Source organism: Poromitra crassiceps, assembly GCF_964638095.1.
Source record: "Poromitra crassiceps genome assembly, chromosome: 2".
NCBI classification, from domain to species: Eukaryota; Metazoa; Chordata; class Actinopteri; order Beryciformes; family Melamphaidae; genus Poromitra; species Poromitra crassiceps.
Window position 1 is genome coordinate 18111910 of NC_139624.1, and position 18873 is coordinate 18130782.

The following is an 18873-nucleotide window of genomic DNA, read 5'->3' on the forward strand; positions in this document are numbered from 1 at the left end:
CCAAGATTTCAAAAGTAATTTGACCTTTGAAAGACATGACTTGTACATGTTAAGCCACAGTAGTGTTTCATGACTTGTACATGTTAACAAGCCACAGTAGTGTTTCAGTCATTCAGTGGCGTTTTGCTTACTACTTGGTAACTACAAAGCGGTCTGCAGCGCTGCCCTTCTCAGATGCGCAGTGATACTGAATTGTGCAAAGGAGTGGACTGATGTTGCACCACAGCTATGAACCAATCAGATGGCTTGATTTGAGCAACCTGTTTTATAAAGAAAATAGAAGAGCCGATGGCAGAACGTTAAATAAACTCTTTATTCAAAAGAAAGACTGTACAGTATGAACATAGCAGCCATCTGTACAGGCACAATAAATAAAGAAAAACAACTATGAAACTCTGTGTGTCAGGGTAGGAAATTAGCGGGTGCTGGGGGGCAAAACAAAAACTGCCCTTGGAATTGGGACGATGGGGGCTTTTAAATGCCCCCTAAAATAAAGCATGTGACCTGCTTTGACCGCTCCCCTCAAAGAGCTGAACCCGCCACAACAAATTAATTTTCTCCCGATGGCCACTCCCAGGCACCATAGGGGTGGGTATGGTGCGGTTGCCTGGGGTTTCGCAGGTGTAGGTACCAGATGTGTTCGGGGTCCTGTTATTATGAGAACAGCCGCCAGCGCGAGCGAGCACCGGACAAAACAGTGACGTTAGCTCGATAGCAATTTGTAATGGTTACCAAGCAAGCTAACGTTATCTAACATTGACTGTTTTATTTGGCTAATGTTAGATAACATTAGCTTGCTTGCTAATGCGGACAAATTGCTATCTAGCTAGAATAGCTAGCCGAGTTAACAGCCAGATCAACCACATGTAATGTGACCAACATCAGGGGAAAGCTATTGTCAACATTGGTTGTGCTATGGAGGGACCTTTGTCTTGGCTAATAATAGATAACGTTAGCTCGCTTGCGGACGAATTGCATTTAGCTAATCACTGTTAGGTCATCGGTACACGCAGGACCCTGAACAGATGTGGCAGCCTCAGCCTGGTGGGCGGAGCCTCAGCTCAGGTAAGTTAACACCACGCTCTGGATGGGCAGGCGGCAGACGGGGCACAGCTTGTTGCGTCTCTTGAGCTTGCGGGCGCAGGTGTAGCAGCACATCAGGTGGCCGGTGCCGCCGTGCACGATACAGCCGTTCTTGGGTCTCGTCTGGCAGATCAGGCAGGGGTCCAGAGACGAGTCAGGCAGCCGCGCCTCTGCTGACAGTGACATGCTGCGCTCCAGCTCCACAAGAGAGGGCGGGGCCAGGCCGGAGGGAGGGGCTGACACGCTGCGCTGCAGGGGAGGGGCCACCGGGTCCGGGCCCAGACCCGAGGGAGCAGAGGAGGTGAGAGGAGGGGGAGAGGAGGGGAGGAGCTCCTGGGAGTACTTTGGGGGGGGGGGGGGAACGGGGGAAGGAGACAATAAATCAATATTATTATCTATCACAATAAAATATGCCTCCTGTTACCACACTAATTGAATATTGCATAGACTAATTTTGGCCATATGGTCCAGGCCTACCTGGGAGGCAGAATATGTAGGAGAGCTGGAGATGGTGTCAGGAGCAGAGGAGGAGGAGCAGGGCAGAAGGTCCTGGGAGTCACACTGAGACAGTCTCTTCCCATCTGGAACATCCACTCCATCCTCTGCATCAGAACCTGGAGAAAGACAGACAATAATCAATAGGTGTGGTGACATCAACAGGGTATATAGACGGCTTCAAATTGATAACAATAACTGTCATTTTGCGTGAACAGGATTTCACAACTCTGAACATCTGGTTTACTTTATGTTTACATTTGCAACCAAATGACGTCTTAGCAACTTCTTTATAAAGTGAGCGCTACTTGCAGATACAGCTGTGGCTCTTGGGTTGCCATTCCTGTCTTCTGACAGCAATCGCCCAAGTCATATCGCTACAGATATACCAGCTAAGGTAGTCACTGAGTGAGAATTAGCTTAGCAGCTAACCTTAGCCACACACACACACACTGGCAACAACTAACATTTGAGTAGGATCCAAGAGTGTCCTGTACTTGTCGGTTGAGGTAACAAAGTTGTATAAGTTGTCTGCAACACGTGATTTCTAACCCCACATAGGATAAGCAATAACCATGCCCTGTGGCGCCGGGATTGGCCAGGAGCATTGAAGCTTGGGACTAAAGCACCAGGGGTTTTTCATCTTTTAAAATAAAGATGTTTAAAAAACTATTGCTTGTTACATTTTCAGTGCTGTACCTTTTCTCTGGGTAAGAATTGAGCTTGAAATTAACGATATGATACATTATATTATGATATGAGCTATGAACGTGAACACAACACCGTTTATATTATTGCATGTTTTTGTACATTGTGTAGATTACAATTATTATGCTTATTATTATTATTACTATGCTAAGGAAGGTAGGTGACCATAATTCATTTCAATGTCCGCTCTCGAAATCGCTGTCCGTTCTCAAGAGCTATTCAGTTGGTTCATGAAATCGCTGGGCTGCTTGCCCTCCAGTGTTGCTCCTGGCCAATCCCGGCGCCACAGGGCGTGGTTATTGCTTATCCTATGTGGGGTTAGAAATCATGCGTCTGCAACATACAAAGTGTGTTTGTTTGCCGGCTAACGAGCTAGCTAGCTAAGGTGTGTAAAGTTGGATAGATGAGGACAGACTACTTCTGGTGCCATTTCAAAATAAAGGTCTCCCCACTGCAAGCGGCAGGTTTATTCCAAGCCAACAACCTGTCAAACTACGGTCTTCTTGGTAAATGTATGTGCATTCCATCTACTGTATAATATAGATCTTTAATATCATATTAAAGATTAATGATAAATATTAATCGTATTTCTGTTATTCTCCTGATACCTGCAGCTTCTGTGGCCGCCGATTGGTCGGTCGGCTTGAGAGGCAGGGCTTTAGGACTGGAGGGAGCGGGGCTAGTCTTGTCGTCCTCAGGCAGCCAATCCCGTCGCAGAGCCCAGCAGCGGTTACAGTTTCTGGGCAGGGGCGGGTTCAGCTCCTCACACCTTACACACCGCCAGTAGTCCTGACACACACACACACACACACACACACACACACACACACACACACACACACACACACACACACACACAGTTAGACCATGCAGAAAGAAATTTTACACTCCAGGTCTTGATGCCCAGTTCAGCCTTTTTGCCTATTCCCGATTTTTCCCAGGCAGTCTAAATGTGTTGATTTTTCCCAGGCAGTCTAAATGTGTTGATTTTTCTCAGGCAGTCTAAATGTGTTGATTTTTTCACAGGCAGTCTAAATGTGTTGATTTTTTCTCAGGCAGTCTAAATGTGTTGATTTTTTCACAGGCAGTCTAAATGTGTTGATTTTTTCTCAGGCAGTCTAAATGTGTTGATTTTTTCTCAGGCAGTCTAAATGTGTTGATTTTTTCACAGGCAGTCTAAATGTGTTGAACTCACAGCTGCAGTGATCTCTGTGTCTTCATCAGAGGAATTGTCAGCATCGGCCTCAAAGATGGTGACCTCATACACCTAGACAGATAGACAGACAGTATTAAGTTTATTATAACAGTACTTTATTTTACTTTATTATAATAGTACTTTATTTAACCTTATTATAACAGTACTTCATTTAACTTATTTTGAGTACATGGGCATCTGTTTCAGTTGCTCTGAAAAATCTTTTGGGCTGAATTTCTTATTTTACTTGATTGTAGCCCTTGGTCTCTAGGTGGGGTTATTTATATTATTTTTTGTTTTGATTCGGGTGATTGATTGTTATGTCCCTGCTATCCTCACATGTAATACTTTACTTTACTTTATTTCATTTAGCAGACGCCTTTCTCCAAAGCGACGTACAGAGGAATAAAAACATAGAATCAGGTAAACAGACATTGTAGCCAGCAATAATAATAAAGATAATAATACAACCAAGGTGAACATTGATGCCAGCAATTGTAAAAAGGATAATAAATACAAACAGGTTAACATTGATGCCACACCAGGTAAAAATTACAGTAAAAAGTGCAAGAATCAGGTGACATTATTACAACAAGTCCATGAGCAGCAAATAAGGGAGGAAGAAGGTAGGGTTAGGGGGGAGTAAAGTGGAAAGAAAAAACATGTGTTTTTAGCCGATTGCGGAAAATAGGGAGTGACTCTGCCGTCCTGACCATGGGGGGGAGCTCATTCCACCATTTGGGGGCGAGGCAGGAAAAAAGTCTGGATTTTGAGCAACCCTTGAGCCCGCGAAGCAAGGGGGGGGGGGGGGGGGGGTGAGACGGAGGGAGCGGTGAGAGGGTTGGAACTTGACCATGGGTTGAAGGTATTGGGGGGGGATGTTGAGTGGACAGCTCTGTAGGCAAGGACCAGGGTCTTGAATTTGATACGTGACAGGATGGGGAGCCAGTGGAGGTCTCTGAGGAGGGGGGTGACGTGGGAGAATTTAGTTTGGTTAAAAACGAGGCGGGCTGCAGAATTCTGAATGAGTTGAAGGGGTTGGATGGCAGAGGAGGGGAGACCGGCTAAAAGAACGTTACAATAATCAAGACGAGATAAAACCAGGGCCTGAACTAAAACTTGGGTTGCTTCTCTGGTTAAAAATGGGCGGATTTTACGGATGTTGTAGAGGGAGAATATGCAGGAACGTGCCGTCGCTGTAAGAGTTACACAGAGATTTTTGGCTGTTTGGGAGGGAAGAACGGTGGTATTGTCAATGGATAGGGAAAGATCAGACAGGAGGGAGTCTTTGCAGGGGAAGAAGAGAAATTCGGTTTTGTCTGGGTTGAGTTTGAGATGATGAGAAGACATCCAGTTGCTGATGTCATTAAGGCAGGCAGAGATACGGGAAGAGATATGGGTGTCAGAGGGGGGGAAAGAGAGATAGAGCTGTGTGTCGTCTGCGTAGGAGTGATAGGAGAACCCGTGGGAGGAAATGACGTGGCCAAGAGATCTCATGTAGAGAAGAGGAAAGGACCTAAGACAGAACCCTGGGGGACACCCGTGGTGAGAGTGCAGGGGTCAGATAGAGTTCCTCTCCAGAGGACCTGAAAAGAGCGGTTAGATAGGTAGGAGGAAAACCATGAAAGTGCAGAGCCGGTGATACCAAGGTCGGATAGGGTGGAAAGTAGAATTTGGTGGTTGATGGTGTCAAAAGCGACGGACAGATCGAGAAGTATGAGAACGGAGGAGAGTGATGAAGCTTTGGCAGAGTGAAGGGCGGAGGTGACAGAAAGAAGAGCTGTTTCAGTGGAGGGTGCAGGTTTGAAGCCAGATTGCAGGGGGTCAGAGAGATTGTGAAGGGAGAGATAAGAAGATAATTGACCAGATACTGTGCGTTCGAGTGATTTGGAGATGAAAGAGAGGAGGGAGACGGGGCGGTAGTTGTTGATGGCAGAGGGGTCGAGGGAAGGTTTCTTGAGGAGTGGTTTGATTATGGCTGTTTTTAGGGCAGAGGGGAAAATACCAGAGGAGAGGGAGGAGTTGATGAGGGAAGTGAGAAAGGGAGATATGTCAGGGGAGATGGACTGTAGATGAGATGAGGGGATGGGATCGAGGGGGCAGGGGTTTCTACCCCTTCTGTTTGTATTTGTAACCTCACACTGCTGTTACAGAATTCTGGGGACCCTAGTGGCGGAACGCCGTCACATCGTATCACATCACATCACATCATTTTTTTTTATTTTTTATTTTTTATTTTATTATTATTTTTTGTTTGTGCTTGTGTGTCGTGTTTTGGTAAAGAAATGAAATAAATACTTGATAACAATTTTTATTTTATTTTGAGTACTTTATTTAAAGATCCCCTAACGACATGTTTTAATTAAGATGTAAAATACTTTCAAAAGTTTAACTGCTGAACACATATCAGTAATAGTGTGGACAAAATATCAATGTGTTGTGTTGCATGTGCTGCTAGTACAGAAACTTAGTCTGGAGTCCTGTGTGTGTGTGTGTGTGTGTGTGTGTGTGTACCTGGTCCTCTCCAGACAGCGAAGCCTCTTCATCGTCATAGTTGTCTGAGTCGATGGACTCCACCTCAAACTCCACAGAGAAGTGATCACTGTCTGATTCACTGTCTGTGTGACTGCCTGCTGCTGTGACCGCAGACCTGCCAGACTACACACGCACGTACGCACGCACACGCACACACGCACACACACACACACACACACACACACACACACACACACACACACACACACACACCTTCAACTACTGCCGATACTGCTACTTTTAACATTACTATTAGTGAATCATCAATGTGACAACTAAAGGACCTTTTAGATTTTACTTTTTATTTATTTGTGCGAGTGTGTGTGTGACAGAGACACAACTCACTGTGCTGTGTGCGTCAGATGATTGGCTGCTGTGTCGGTCACGCCCACTGCCCAGTCCACCAATCACGCACCAGGACAGGCTGTTGTCGAAAGTGAGGGAGAAGCTGTCGGACCGCCTCCTCTTCCTCCCCTCCTCCTCCTCCTCTGACGACTCCTCTGATTCCTCCTCTACACAGTGGGAGGGGCCTAAGTAGGGGCGTAATAAAGAATGGATTAATCTATGTATCGATTTATATTCCTACGTATTGTAGCGCTTTAAATGAGCCAATATTGTATTGAAACCATGTATCGTGATACGTATTGTATCATTGTCAAAGGGTAGCATACGTATCAATATATATTTTCCCAGGATGGTGAACGCATGTCCTATAGACCCTTTTACTGTTTGTAAACAGCGATGACGTATTTTGTGGGGGCGGAGCCGAACTTGTTGCAGAAAGTTACAACCAGCGGTTCAGCTGTCATAGAAATATGGAAGATGTCGACGCCTCCTCCACCTGTCCAACAGACAGGTTACCTTACACAAATAAGCAAACTCTTTCAATGGGGTGAGGTTTCCTGACCCGTAGTCACTGTCAGGATGGTTCTAGGATCCATTGCATCGCCAAAGTTGCAGTGTCGGACATCCTCATATTCCTAGTGGGAATGTCCAGCGTCTAGACGCATACGGCACAAGACGGCTTTTTCCTGTATTCCGGGGATCCCTCTCGTTTTGGCTTCAGCGTGCGCAACTAACCCTGTGACGTCCACTCTAAAAGGGTCTATACATACCTGCCTTTATTAGATAGATAACCTTGGAAGCCCTGCCCCCTGGTGGCCAGGAAACACATCACTGACTCACCTGGGTCACCACTACCCCTCCGGCTCCGCCTCCTCCTCCTCCTCTTTGGAGAGGAAGAACGACTCTCTGAGTCTGCCTCCTACACACACACACACACACACACACACACACACACACACACACACACACACACACACACACACACATCAGAACACTGTGATTCTGTCACAAAGGACTTACATGTGTCATATTCTACAGTCTATTACATGTACGTTCTTACATGTGTGATTAATTGAACGTGGAAATGACCAAACATCTCCAAACAAGGACAGACAGCCGTGGCACACCAAAACATACATATGTGATGTGTTTGTGTGTGTTTGTTGTGTAGAATGTTTGGATTGGCGTGCCATGGGCTGTAGTAAATCCATAACATTACTTGCCATACCTGGCATATCGGTAGCTACAGTACTAGCTAGCCAGTGACGAGCGCAGTACTACATACTGTTGTGCTAAGAGTAATGTTACTGTGCTGTTGGCTGGTTTTGTAGCATTTTGAACTAAAAGGCATCAATGATTTGCGGTGCCATGGTTAATGTCAAACCCTGGTGTCTGTGTGCGCGCGTTACCTCTGTCCCTCTGTCTGACTGGCTGTGCTGTTCAGTGAAGCTGGATGGAGAATCTGAAAGAGAGAGACAGGCAGGCAGGCAGACAGTTAGTGTCTATGCATCTGAGTTGTCTGAGTTTGAAGAGTACTATTACACAGCAGTACAAATAGTATTATAAACTATTCACTAATTCATTTGAGCAATGTGTGGGGTCCCCTCGATTTTTGTGAGGTCAAAGTGGGGTCACAAGCCACAAAAGGTTGTGAACCCCCGCATTAGTTACCGAGAGGAGGTGGTGTACCTGTCTGGACAGCTACCAGGTTCTTGGTGATCATGGCGAACAGAACTCTGAAACAGCACACACACGCACACACACACACACACACACACACACACACACACACACACACACACACACCAGAATTATTTCCATGATTCCTATGAAAATAACAGATAGGCTACAGAATGGATACAGCTGGCTGCCTTATTATACATGGTGTGAGATTAGCTGTTAATATTCCATACTGCTGATTGGACCATTTGCCCTCCTGCTCGTCAGCAAGAGAAAGCTGATTGGCTGATTGACATTAGACTGGAAGACCAAAAAGCATTACATTACTACATTACAGTAGAGAAATCAACTTTGCAACACAATCTATGACAGCTACAACTTTTCAAGGAATACAGTAGCAGCTGTAGAAAGTAGATTGAGAAGGAATTATTTATTTTAATTTTTAAGAAAGAGAGATGTCAGTTCAACATGAGCGCAGGTGGAGCCTGAAAAGGTCTACTCTACTCTTCAACTTCACTCTACTGTCACAGAGAGCCGCAGGAATGAGTCTGAAAACCAGGAAGCTACCATGGCCTGGTCCAATCATCTAAATGTCAGTGGGATTTGTGTATGGGGATTTGGGTTAAATGCATGAAATAAGGTCTGTGGTTAAGAAAAGTTTACAAAAGCTAAATTCTAAGCTAACTTCGTGTTCAGGAAGATAATCGTCACAATGAGGACCACTTTGAAGTGTTTTCTGAGAATCAGGATTTTTGGCAATCACATTTATGTCATCCCTGTGGTACTCCATTTCCTATTATTTTATATTATGAAAGAATAAACAGAATGATTCAAACAGACTGCAGCTCAGGGAACAGTCATCATGGTGACTGTGTGTGTGTGTGTGTGTGTGTGTGTGTGTGTGTGTGTGTGTGTGTGTGTGTGTGTGTGTGTGTGAGTGAGTGAGTGAGTGAGTGAGTGAGTGAGTGTGTGTGTGTGTGTGTGTGTGTGTGTGTGTGTGTGTGAGTGAGTGAGTGAGTGAGTGAGTGTGTGTGTGTGTGTGTGTGTGTGTGTGTGTGTGAGTGAGTGAGTGAGTGAGTGAGTGAGTGTGTGTGCTCACCGGGGCTCTTTGACAGAGAAGCTGTCGACGCCCAGCACGCGCCCCAGTGCATCTTGGGAGCAGTGGACGATGTGCTGCTGCCTCTGGTCGTACAGCTGCTTCTCCATGATGTACTGACCCAGGTAGAACATCACCTGGGGGGGGGGGGGGGGGGGGGCGTAATTTCAATGATTATTAATATTAACAATAATAACAACAACATTAATAATAAACTTTATATCCACCTTATTTTTGAATGCCCCACTGTAAAAAAGAAGCGTGGGTACAAGGTCCGGTTTAACGTGACTCATTGTTGCCGCTTGCCATTTCCTTTGTTATACTCTGGCTGCAGACCCGAATTATAAACCGGAAGCTGGAGTCAAATATAGTCACGTTATAAACAACTAACCAACGCTGGAGGTCCGTATGGAAACTCGAAATGTGTGTTACTCGAAATGGTTAAAAGTTAAATCAATTTGGTGGCGTTTTACTGCCATGTAACATAGCTAGCTAGCCGCTAACATTAGCCACAGTTAGTAGCCGACTACCCACAATGCATTACGTTATCCCAGCACCCGAACGACACGGCTGTAGAGCAGAATGGCTCTGCTGTAAAAGGGTAAAATCCTCATAGACGTTTTTTTTGTCAGGGGCTGGGGGGTTATCTAAATTGGTTACACCGGAAATAGAACCCATACTTAACGTAAGGCAAAATGGCCGCCAAAAATAAGGTGGATAGAACCTTTCAGAACATAAAATGCAGCTCAAAGTGCTTTACAAGAGACGATTTAAAAGCAAAAAAGGACAGATATTAAAAAATATTAAGCATTAAAACAAGAAATATTACAATACGCAGAGGCCCCGCCCTCCAGTGCTGCCAACCAATCAGGAGAAAGCCCTGCTGCAGTGATGTCACATAGGAGACTTTGAGGCCATCGTGTTGCTTTAGCTGCTGAGTCACACAATTTCCCCGTTCAATTGATAATCAGGCTTATTTATGTGAGGCATGTGATCATTGGCATTGACCATTTTATGGTTGGATTGGGGCGGAGCCACATGGGGAATCTCCCAGTTGCACTGAGAGTGATAACAGGGTAATTGTCTGCAGCAGGTGCGGGCACTTGTCTCCCAAAATGTGCTGAAGCAAAGCAAGGGTCACAATGAACTTGGTCATTCTGATCCGTCAGTAAATAAGACAGAATTATCCACCTTATTCGTAGCTGCCATGATGCCTTATGTGAAATACAGTATGAGCTCTTCTCCGGTGTAATCCTCCCAGCCCCCCTCCCCGCCCCCGTTACGCACAATACAACAATGTAGACGATGTTTCAAAGCTGCAGGCGAACGGAGCAAATCACGTCCAGCTTGGCCAAACATCTCGCCGATAATTATCCAGAGTTGTTCAAAGAGCAACAGGTTAGCGGATGTGATAGATAACATTACTACATTCCCTCAAATAAGTCATCAAACGAGTGTTATTTCTTCGTGACAAGCAACTTTTTTTTTGTCAGCGTCGGAGTTTGACGAGGAAAGTACGAGCGCCGCAGACCCTCTGCCAACAGGTAACGTTAACAACCATCTGCAACAATCAGTCGTGTTCTAGACCGGACCTTGCACCCATACTCATTTTACAGCGGGGCATTCAAAACTAAGGTGGATAAAACGGATAGATTTATGTCCGTTGTGTTGTTTTTGTACAGTATTGGCATTAGCTATAGCTGTGAGCTACGTTTGCTAACTAAGTGTTCGCCAGGCTCAAAACGCTGCGATAACTTTTAAGCGGTTTGAGTCACGGTCTTTCCATAAAGCCCACCAGCTTTGATATATGTTGGCTAGTTGTTGATCTTAGAACAATATTGTTGCTCTGAAATAATTATTTTACGGAGATGCGGGCAACTGTCATGGCGGGCGACTCTGTTTCCGGTATTTCCGCTCTGGACCAGACAAAGAGTTGAACAAAGAGAGAACAGACAGCTTAAACGGATGGTGATGGATCCGTCCATCCAGAAAAATGTCAGCCCCCTTGAACTTCCTGTCCATCAAAACATATGCAAATTTGCTGGAGGTTGGGTTAGGTTAAGTTGATTTGATACGGATATCACAGAGCATTGGAGATGTACAGTAACATACATGTATGCACAGTACCCAGATACACAGTGTTTAGTGTTTTATAGCGGAACATTAATTTTCAACACCTGTCCACAGGCGACTCCTACACCAAAACACAACCCAAAAGGACATAATCAAATATAAAACCACATGAGCAAAGCTATACATACAAATATTCAAGGATGTACACACAATACAGTTCGCACAATGTACACACAATGCAGACATAAAACACCACCAGAGGTCTACAAGGGTATTAAGGGTGAGAACACAGTTGTTTCTCTTTTAACCATGACTTAATACCCCTGTTAAAAAACATTAAAATGGTGTTGTGTTTTCAGCTCAGTAGGTAGACCGTTCCATATTTTTGCTCCTTTAACAGAGAAAAGTGATTGTCCAAACGAGGTTTTTACACATCGGGACACGACACAGTCTCCGTTTGTAGAAGCCCGTGTGTTAATTGTACTCGGAGACGTACGCGTCATCAGTGAACATAGAAATGAACGCAGACAGACAACACAGATCAGTGTGGCCACGGCCTAAGTTGTCTTGTTTACCTTATAACCGCTGTGTCGTTATCTTTTACATCACTACTTTTGTGTGGAATACATTTGCAAGACGACACTAGATAGTGAAACACAGACTGGGATCGTGTAGTAAACAGTCATTGGACAAGTTAGTCATAGTTCTGGTGGGGATTCTAGGCACATGTTGATAAATGAGAGCCCTGAACTGAAGGGCCCCTGTGTCCGTTCAGGTTGTGCCTATCGTACACAACGAGACACAGGCAGGCAGAGGAGCTCACATCATACAGAGATCTGAGCTTTTCCTGGATGAAGAAACGTTAAAGTCTGCTTAACGTTACTCCTCGCTATAAATGCACATGAACACTATAACGTTAGTTGTTTTTGTGAGGGAACGCACAACAGGCTAAACAGATTGCAGTTCTGGAGCTGCTTTCCCCAAACATTGGGATTGTTAGATTCTGCAACATTTACCGCTTTCAAGACCTGTGTGAATGAGGCTAGAGAGAGCAGAGCACCTCCCTCCAGGCCGTAAAGCATCTGAATTTGCACTGAATCATTATGTATTACCTATTAGAGCTGTCACGATTCCTCGAGTACCTCGAATAACTCGAATAATTAAATTGATCGAGGCCAAAATGATTCGCCTCGACACGCATCTGAGTAATAGAAGAGAGTGGGTAAAATAGAAATTCCGACGGAACCTTAAGGCAACACGCGAGAGCGCGTTACGTCAGTACGTCACTCTACCTGAAAACATCAACAAACGGGTCCACCCGAAAATGTGGCTACACTTTCCCAAGATAGACTCAGACAACACTGGTTGCAACATTTGTGATGTGAATTGCAAAGCTGGCCAGGGAAACACCTCAAACTTGAGGAAGCATGGTCAAACACAAGATATATTTACAGTAGCTAAATGCTGAAGACTAACGTATTACTAGATAGGCTGAGGGTGAATGAAGCAGGCAGCGCACCGCAGGTAACGTTAGCAGCACCTCCTCAGCTGTAACGTTGAGAGAGGCATCGACTACAACATCAGGTAACGTTATTTAATTAGCTAGCGTTAGCTGGATAAGTTGTTTCACTGCGGTTGTAGTTGTTAGATAACGGGGCTTTTCACTGTCTTCACAACGACTGCAAAACAGAGATCGTTAACGTTAGCGTTAACGCTAACGTTGCTGCAGTAATTGTCAAGGGTTTAACAGAACGTATTTCCTCAGCCTGTATAGTAGCTATCAACATGAAATAAAAAGCATTTGACAGCTTAAACCCGTGGCTTTTTATTTGGAAGGGTTACATTTGCCGTAATCTTTATTAACATTTCTTAAAATGCATTAGAATCTTTTTATTTTTATTTTTTTGGGTTAAAGATCTTTTTTTTTTAAATTAACATTAGAGCAAATATAATACGAAAAGCCAAAGGGTTAAGCTCTCAAATGCTTTTTATTTTATGTTTCTATGTACTACAGAGCCTGAGATATGAAGGCTTTAGTGAATACCGACCGCTCTCTGAGAAGTTTGGACCGTTTTCTGTGAGAAATACAAAGCTCAACCTATTAACGTTAGCGGCTAATTTAACAGCGTTTTGTGTGTGTGTGTGTGTGTGTGTGTGTGTGTGTGTGTGTGTGTGTGTGTGTGTGTGTGTGAGAGAGATCACACTAGCCTGTTGGTGTGTGAGAGAGAAAGAGAGAGTGTGTGTGAGAGAGAAAGAGTGTGTGTGTCATGCAGCGGTAAGGTAAATGAAGGATGTAAACTAGCTAGTAAGCCATTCATTCATATTATTTAACGGTTGCTGTACACTGGAAGAACTCAAACGTCAGGTTGAAAAGATGAATGGTGACACTGCCAGTTCTATGCAATTTAAAAATAAAAATGTTGTTTTTTCTAAGAAAGAAACTAATGTAGTTGTTTATTTGAAGAGATTTATCTTATTTTTTGGTGTATATTTACGATAAGCCTTTGAAAACACAAAAAAGGGTTCTTATCCGATTACTCGATTAATCGATGGATTATTCGGTAGAATACTCGATTACGGTACTAAAATAATCGATAGTTGCAGCTCTATTACCTATAGCACTTTAAACTGAATCATTATGTATTACCTATAGCACTTTAAACTGAATCATTATGTATTACCTATAGCACTTTAAACTGAATCATTATGTATTACCTATAGCACTTTAAACTGTACGCACTTCCTGCTGATTACCATGCTGCTGGCTACTGTGCCTGTATGTATGTTTTTGTGTTTGATCTTTATTGTTTGTATATTATGTGCTGCTGCACTGTCTTTGTCTGAGAGTGAACCAAACAAACACAAAATCAAATTCCTATCAACTATGTTGACATGGCAATAAATATTAATAAAATGTAGGTTTCTACTCGTCAGTGTGGATGTGCGATACAACGGTGTTAAACCAATGGGCGCTCAGCTCAACTCAATGCGTTTCTCGTCCTCCGCTGAGCTGTGCAGTCAGGCGCAGTTGGTGGAGAGCAGCTGCGGCGTGTGTGTGTTCGTTTGTTTTGTTATACGGGATTTTCAGAAAACACTTAAAAAGTCCAGAACTTCCGGACTCCTTCCTGCATTACTCTATACTGTTACTACTGTATACAGACAGACAGACAGACAGACAGACAGACAGACAGACAGACAGACAGACAGACTGACAGTACCTCCTTCATAGTGAACACCTCCTTGGTTGCTCCTGCATGTTGTAACAACGACTGGAACTCTAGTTTGGGTCTTACCTGGAAACAGAGGAGACAAAACAGTCAGTCAGTCAGTCAGTCATGGAGGAAACAAGTCAACCAGTCAGTACACTCACAGTAAGCCAGTCAACCAAAAGGGCAATGCAGGGAGGCATAATACAAATGATTTCATACGGCACTAGTGACTCAGGAAACCTTTGGTAAACCAGTCAAGGAAAATGTCTCATCTCTGCGTGTGCGTGTCTTTGACGTACATTTCCTCATCAGAGGGTGTGCGACCAACCCCTGCACTACGAGGGCACCGCGGGAAAACCAACGCGGACGCTGAATTTGATGAGAGGCGTTTCTGCACCGCGCGGTGAAGTTAGTTTTAGGTTGGATATTCGACAGACATTGGAGCGAATGTCTGTCGAATAGCCAAACTAAAACTAACTTCTCATAGCAGTCCTTTTTGCCGTTCTCAACAAAGAGTCAGCAGCAGGGGCGTCTGGGTAGTGTAGCAGTACAGGTAAAGGCACTCTCCTACCACCGCGCAAGTGCTACGTGTCCTGCTGGTGAAACTCCTCACCGTCCAGTGAGGAGTTAGTGGCTGGCAACTGCACATGTATCGGAGGGATGAACCATGAAGCATCAAGACTGAAAACAGATATTGCCTGAGATGAAAGAGAGGGTTGAGAGGCGGGCCATAGCGTGTCGATGATTTGATTTGACAGTGCTGTGGACTCAAGTTGGCGTTGGCCAATCCTGGCGTGTTCCGCCCCCAAATCGAGCGTGTTCTGGCGCTACATGAGTGGGCTCCGCAGAGAACTGGGGAAGAGGCCGCCTGCCGGCTTGGAATGTCCGAGGGTCGGGGGGGTAAGACCCGCGGACGTTAACGTTATTCCTGGAATGCGAGTTTAACGAACCAGTTACATGTCCTATGCATTCTACATTAAATGAAGACATTACCGTTTGTTTTATTTTGTATGTTACATACTTATTGGCCAAGTATATTAACATTTATGGGTTTAAAAAAGTCTGCCCATGTAGGCGCGCTAGGTGGCCGTAGTATGCTATGTCACCATACTATTAAGTCTCGCTGGCCAGCCTCCTCTCCCTTCTGTCCGAGGAGTCTGGCGCCGCAGGTCTCCATAGTGGGATTGCGATGGGCGGCGCTTAGCGGCAGTGCCCTTGGAAAATAGTTTCAAACAATCCAACTTGCCGTTTTCAGCGTGTAGCAACGAGCTAGCGTGTAGGTTTCTGCCGTTAGCTTGTTAGCTAGTTAGTGTTGTTGTTTTCACTGAGGCGGCAGGGCACTATTTACAGCGACACACAGGGAGGAGGGAGTGGGAGCCGCTCTGATTGACATGTTCGGAGCCAATGACAGAGTTTGTAATAAGCCGGGAGCGGACATCCGGCTGCCACCGAAACAGTTGCTCAAATGGGAGAGCAGAGTAGAGCAGGGGAGGGTTTATCCCAGTTATGGAGAACTGCGGCGCCAGACTCCTCGGACGGAAGGGAGAGGAGGCTGGCTAGTGAGACTACCATACTAGGGCTGTTTAAATTGAAGACTTTTTCTCTCAAAACTCGATTTTCGATTTCAATTTTTTTTAATACTATTATACTTCTCTAAATATTTGTTGCCCTGCAGAGCTCTTTTTTCATAAGTGACAAATTACACTTTTACTCTGAAGGCAGAACAACCCAACTTCCTGTTGTAGCCCAACTTGCTATGCCTAACTTCCTGGCTGTTGCTTGATAACCTGCAGTCACTTGACTCTGGTGGATTTGATCGAGCAGACGAGCACTCTGTGCTCTGTTGGAGGTGAGTCCTGGTAACGTTACTCACGTGTTGTTTTGTTGTTATGTGAACTATAAAAGGCAACATTTCAGCATCCGGTGATGACGACTGTGTTCGTGAGCGCGTGCGTGTGTTGTGGTAATCGTTTTCTTGCACAGCCCGCAGTGCAACACACTCACACTCTGTGCTTTTGGAGGTGTTGAAATAAGTTCATTGCTGCTGTCTTTAGTGGCCAGTAGTCACAGCCTCCAGAGAGACTTTACAGCGGGGAGAAGGGACGAGTAAGCAGCACGCGTATGTAACGGCGTTGTGTTGGTGGTACTTGCAGCAACCCATGTTAAGGGCTTGCCCAGGGGTGGGATACGAACCGCCGACCTTCGGCTTGGGAGTCCGACATGTTAACCGCAACACCAAGAGAGCTCGCTCCCTTGGCGGAACTGATTAGGATGCCTTTATATCTGGGGAGTGAGTTTAACCAATCCACTCGCTACCACTCGGGACTCACGAGGAATCAACGCTGATTCACCTCAGTTACACGTACATGAGAGAGAGCCGCCCTGCCGTAACGTAATTACCCTAGTTAAAGTGTAAATCGATTTTACGATTTTCATTTTTTTAACATCGTCCTAACTAATTAATTTGATTACCATTCAAAATCGATTTATCGAGCAGCCCTACACCATACTATAGATTACAGTTATGAATGAAATCCTGAAAAATGAACTTTTGATGTGAAAAAGTGTGGAAAAACGAAATAAATTAGATTTGTGTGATTATTGCATTGAATGCCCAGGTATGTGAACAAAAAACAAAAATCTTTTTTGGGTTCAGCTCATCTTTAAGTTCCCATGGAACATTTTGGGAAGGGTTTCATAAATGTTCCACCCCTTTGTCATACATATATGACTATTAGTGCAATCGTCCCATGTGAGCAACTAACTTACATTTCTGAACTTGAGCAGAACATTTAGTTAAGTCAGTCTGTCTCACCAGTTTGTTGTCTTCAATGTTGTCTGTCTTCAGGTTGCTGTCAGCTGACATCTTTAATGTGGTTTACCTGGAGACAGAAACACACACACACAAATTGATTGATTGATTGATTGATTGATTGATTGATTGATTCAAGGGTAAACTGATTCTCTAGTCTTCTCTGACAGTAAACTGATTCTCTAGTCTTCTCTGACAGTAAACTGATTCTCTAGTCTTCTATGACAGTAAACTGATTCTCTAGTCTTCTCTGACAGTAAACTGATTCTCTAGTCTTCTCTGACAGTAAACTGATTCTCTAGTCTTCTCTGACAGTAAACTGATTCTCTAGTCTTCTATGACAGTAAACTGATTATCTAGTCTTCTATGACAGTAAACTGATTCTCTAGTCTTCTATGACAGTAAACTGATTATCTAGTCTTCTATAACAATTAACTGATTATCTAGTCTTCTATAACAATAAACTGATTATCTAGTCTTCTATGACAGTAAACTGATTCTCTAGTCTTCTCTGACAGTAAACTGATTCTCTAGTCTTCTATGACAGTAAACTGATTCTCTAGTCTTCTCTGACAGTAAACTGATTCTCTAGTCTTCTATGACAGTAAACTGATTCTCTAGTCTTCTATGACAGTAAACTGATTCTCTAGTCTTCTATAACAATAAACTGATTATCTAGTCTTCTATAACAATTAACTGATTATCTAGTCTTCTATAACAATAAACTGATTCTCTAGTCTTCTATGACAGTAAACTGATTCTCTAGTCTTCTATAACAATAAACTGATTCTCTAGTCTTCTATGACAGTAAACTGATTCTCTAGTCTTCTCTGACAGTAAACTGATTCTCTAGTCTTCTATGACAATAAACTGATTATCTAGTCTTCTATGACAATAAACTGATTCTCTAGTCTTCTCTGACAGTAAACTGATTCTCTAGTCTACTCTGACAGTAAACTGATTCTCTAGTCTACTCTGACAGTAAACTGATTCTCTAGTCTTCTCTGACAGTAAACTGATTCTCTAGTCTTCTCTGACAGTAAACTGATTCTCTTTGGGTTGTGGACTGTTGGTCAGGATGTCATCTTTGGCTTTGGGGGAAAAGTGAACATTTTTCACCATTTTGTGACATTTTATAGAGCAAACGACTAGTGGATTAGTGGAGAAAATAATGGACAGATGAATGGATCATGAAAATAAAGGTTAGTAGTTAATTCCACTTGAAAAGTGCAGACAGTATATCAGCATCGGCCAAAAGAGAGTCAAGACAAAATACAGCTACAAAAACTAGTTAGAGTTCAAACCTACAGGACACTATCAACTGACAGACAGTTACAATCCTTTTAACAGAGCAGTCCAATATCATAGAATAAATAACAAGAACACACACACACACACACACACACACACACACACACACACACACACACACACACACACACACACACACACACACACACACACACACACACACACAGTGTTGTCTTACCAGGTAAAGTGGGTCTATCAGTGCAATCCATCTGTCTGTATAAAGTGCAGTGAGCTCAGAGCAGAGAGGAGGCTTTTATACAGCAGCTCAGACATGTCAGGACTAGACCAGGGCCAAGCAGGGCCAACACAGAGCCAGGCGGGGCCAACACAG

At 44.0% G+C, this 18873-nt stretch overlaps 1 protein-coding gene across 2 annotated transcripts in view; it reads right to left on the bottom strand.

The window, feature by feature from the left end:
• Positions 1–307: 307 nt before the first annotated feature.
• The window catches only part of mdm2 (MDM2 proto-oncogene), a 27617-nt gene continuing 9051 nt past the window's right edge, over positions 308–18873 (bottom strand). Inside the window, exons 1-13 of one of the 2 annotated variants that reach the window (XM_083652499.1) lie at positions 18721–18752; positions 17235–17301; positions 14429–14503; positions 9141–9274; positions 8051–8097; positions 7771–7823; positions 7202–7280; positions 6362–6546; positions 5996–6139; positions 3482–3553; positions 2895–3075; positions 1561–1697; positions 308–1425 (exon numbers count right to left, since the gene is read on the bottom strand). In XM_083652499.1, the coding sequence (XP_083508625.1) occupies positions 1057–1425; positions 1561–1697; positions 2895–3075; positions 3482–3553; positions 5996–6139; positions 6362–6546; positions 7202–7280; positions 7771–7823; positions 8051–8097; positions 9141–9274; positions 14429–14503; positions 17235–17285 (1527 nt within the window). In that variant the 5' untranslated portion in view covers positions 17286–17301; positions 18721–18752 and the 3' untranslated portion in view covers positions 308–1056. Of the gene's footprint in view, positions 1426–1560; positions 1698–2894; positions 3076–3481; positions 3554–5995; positions 6140–6361; positions 6547–7201; positions 7281–7770; positions 7824–8050; positions 8098–9140; positions 9275–14428; positions 14504–17234; positions 17302–18720; positions 18753–18873 lie in introns of those variants that run through there. The other variant, XM_083652500.1, reaches the window with a different exon arrangement.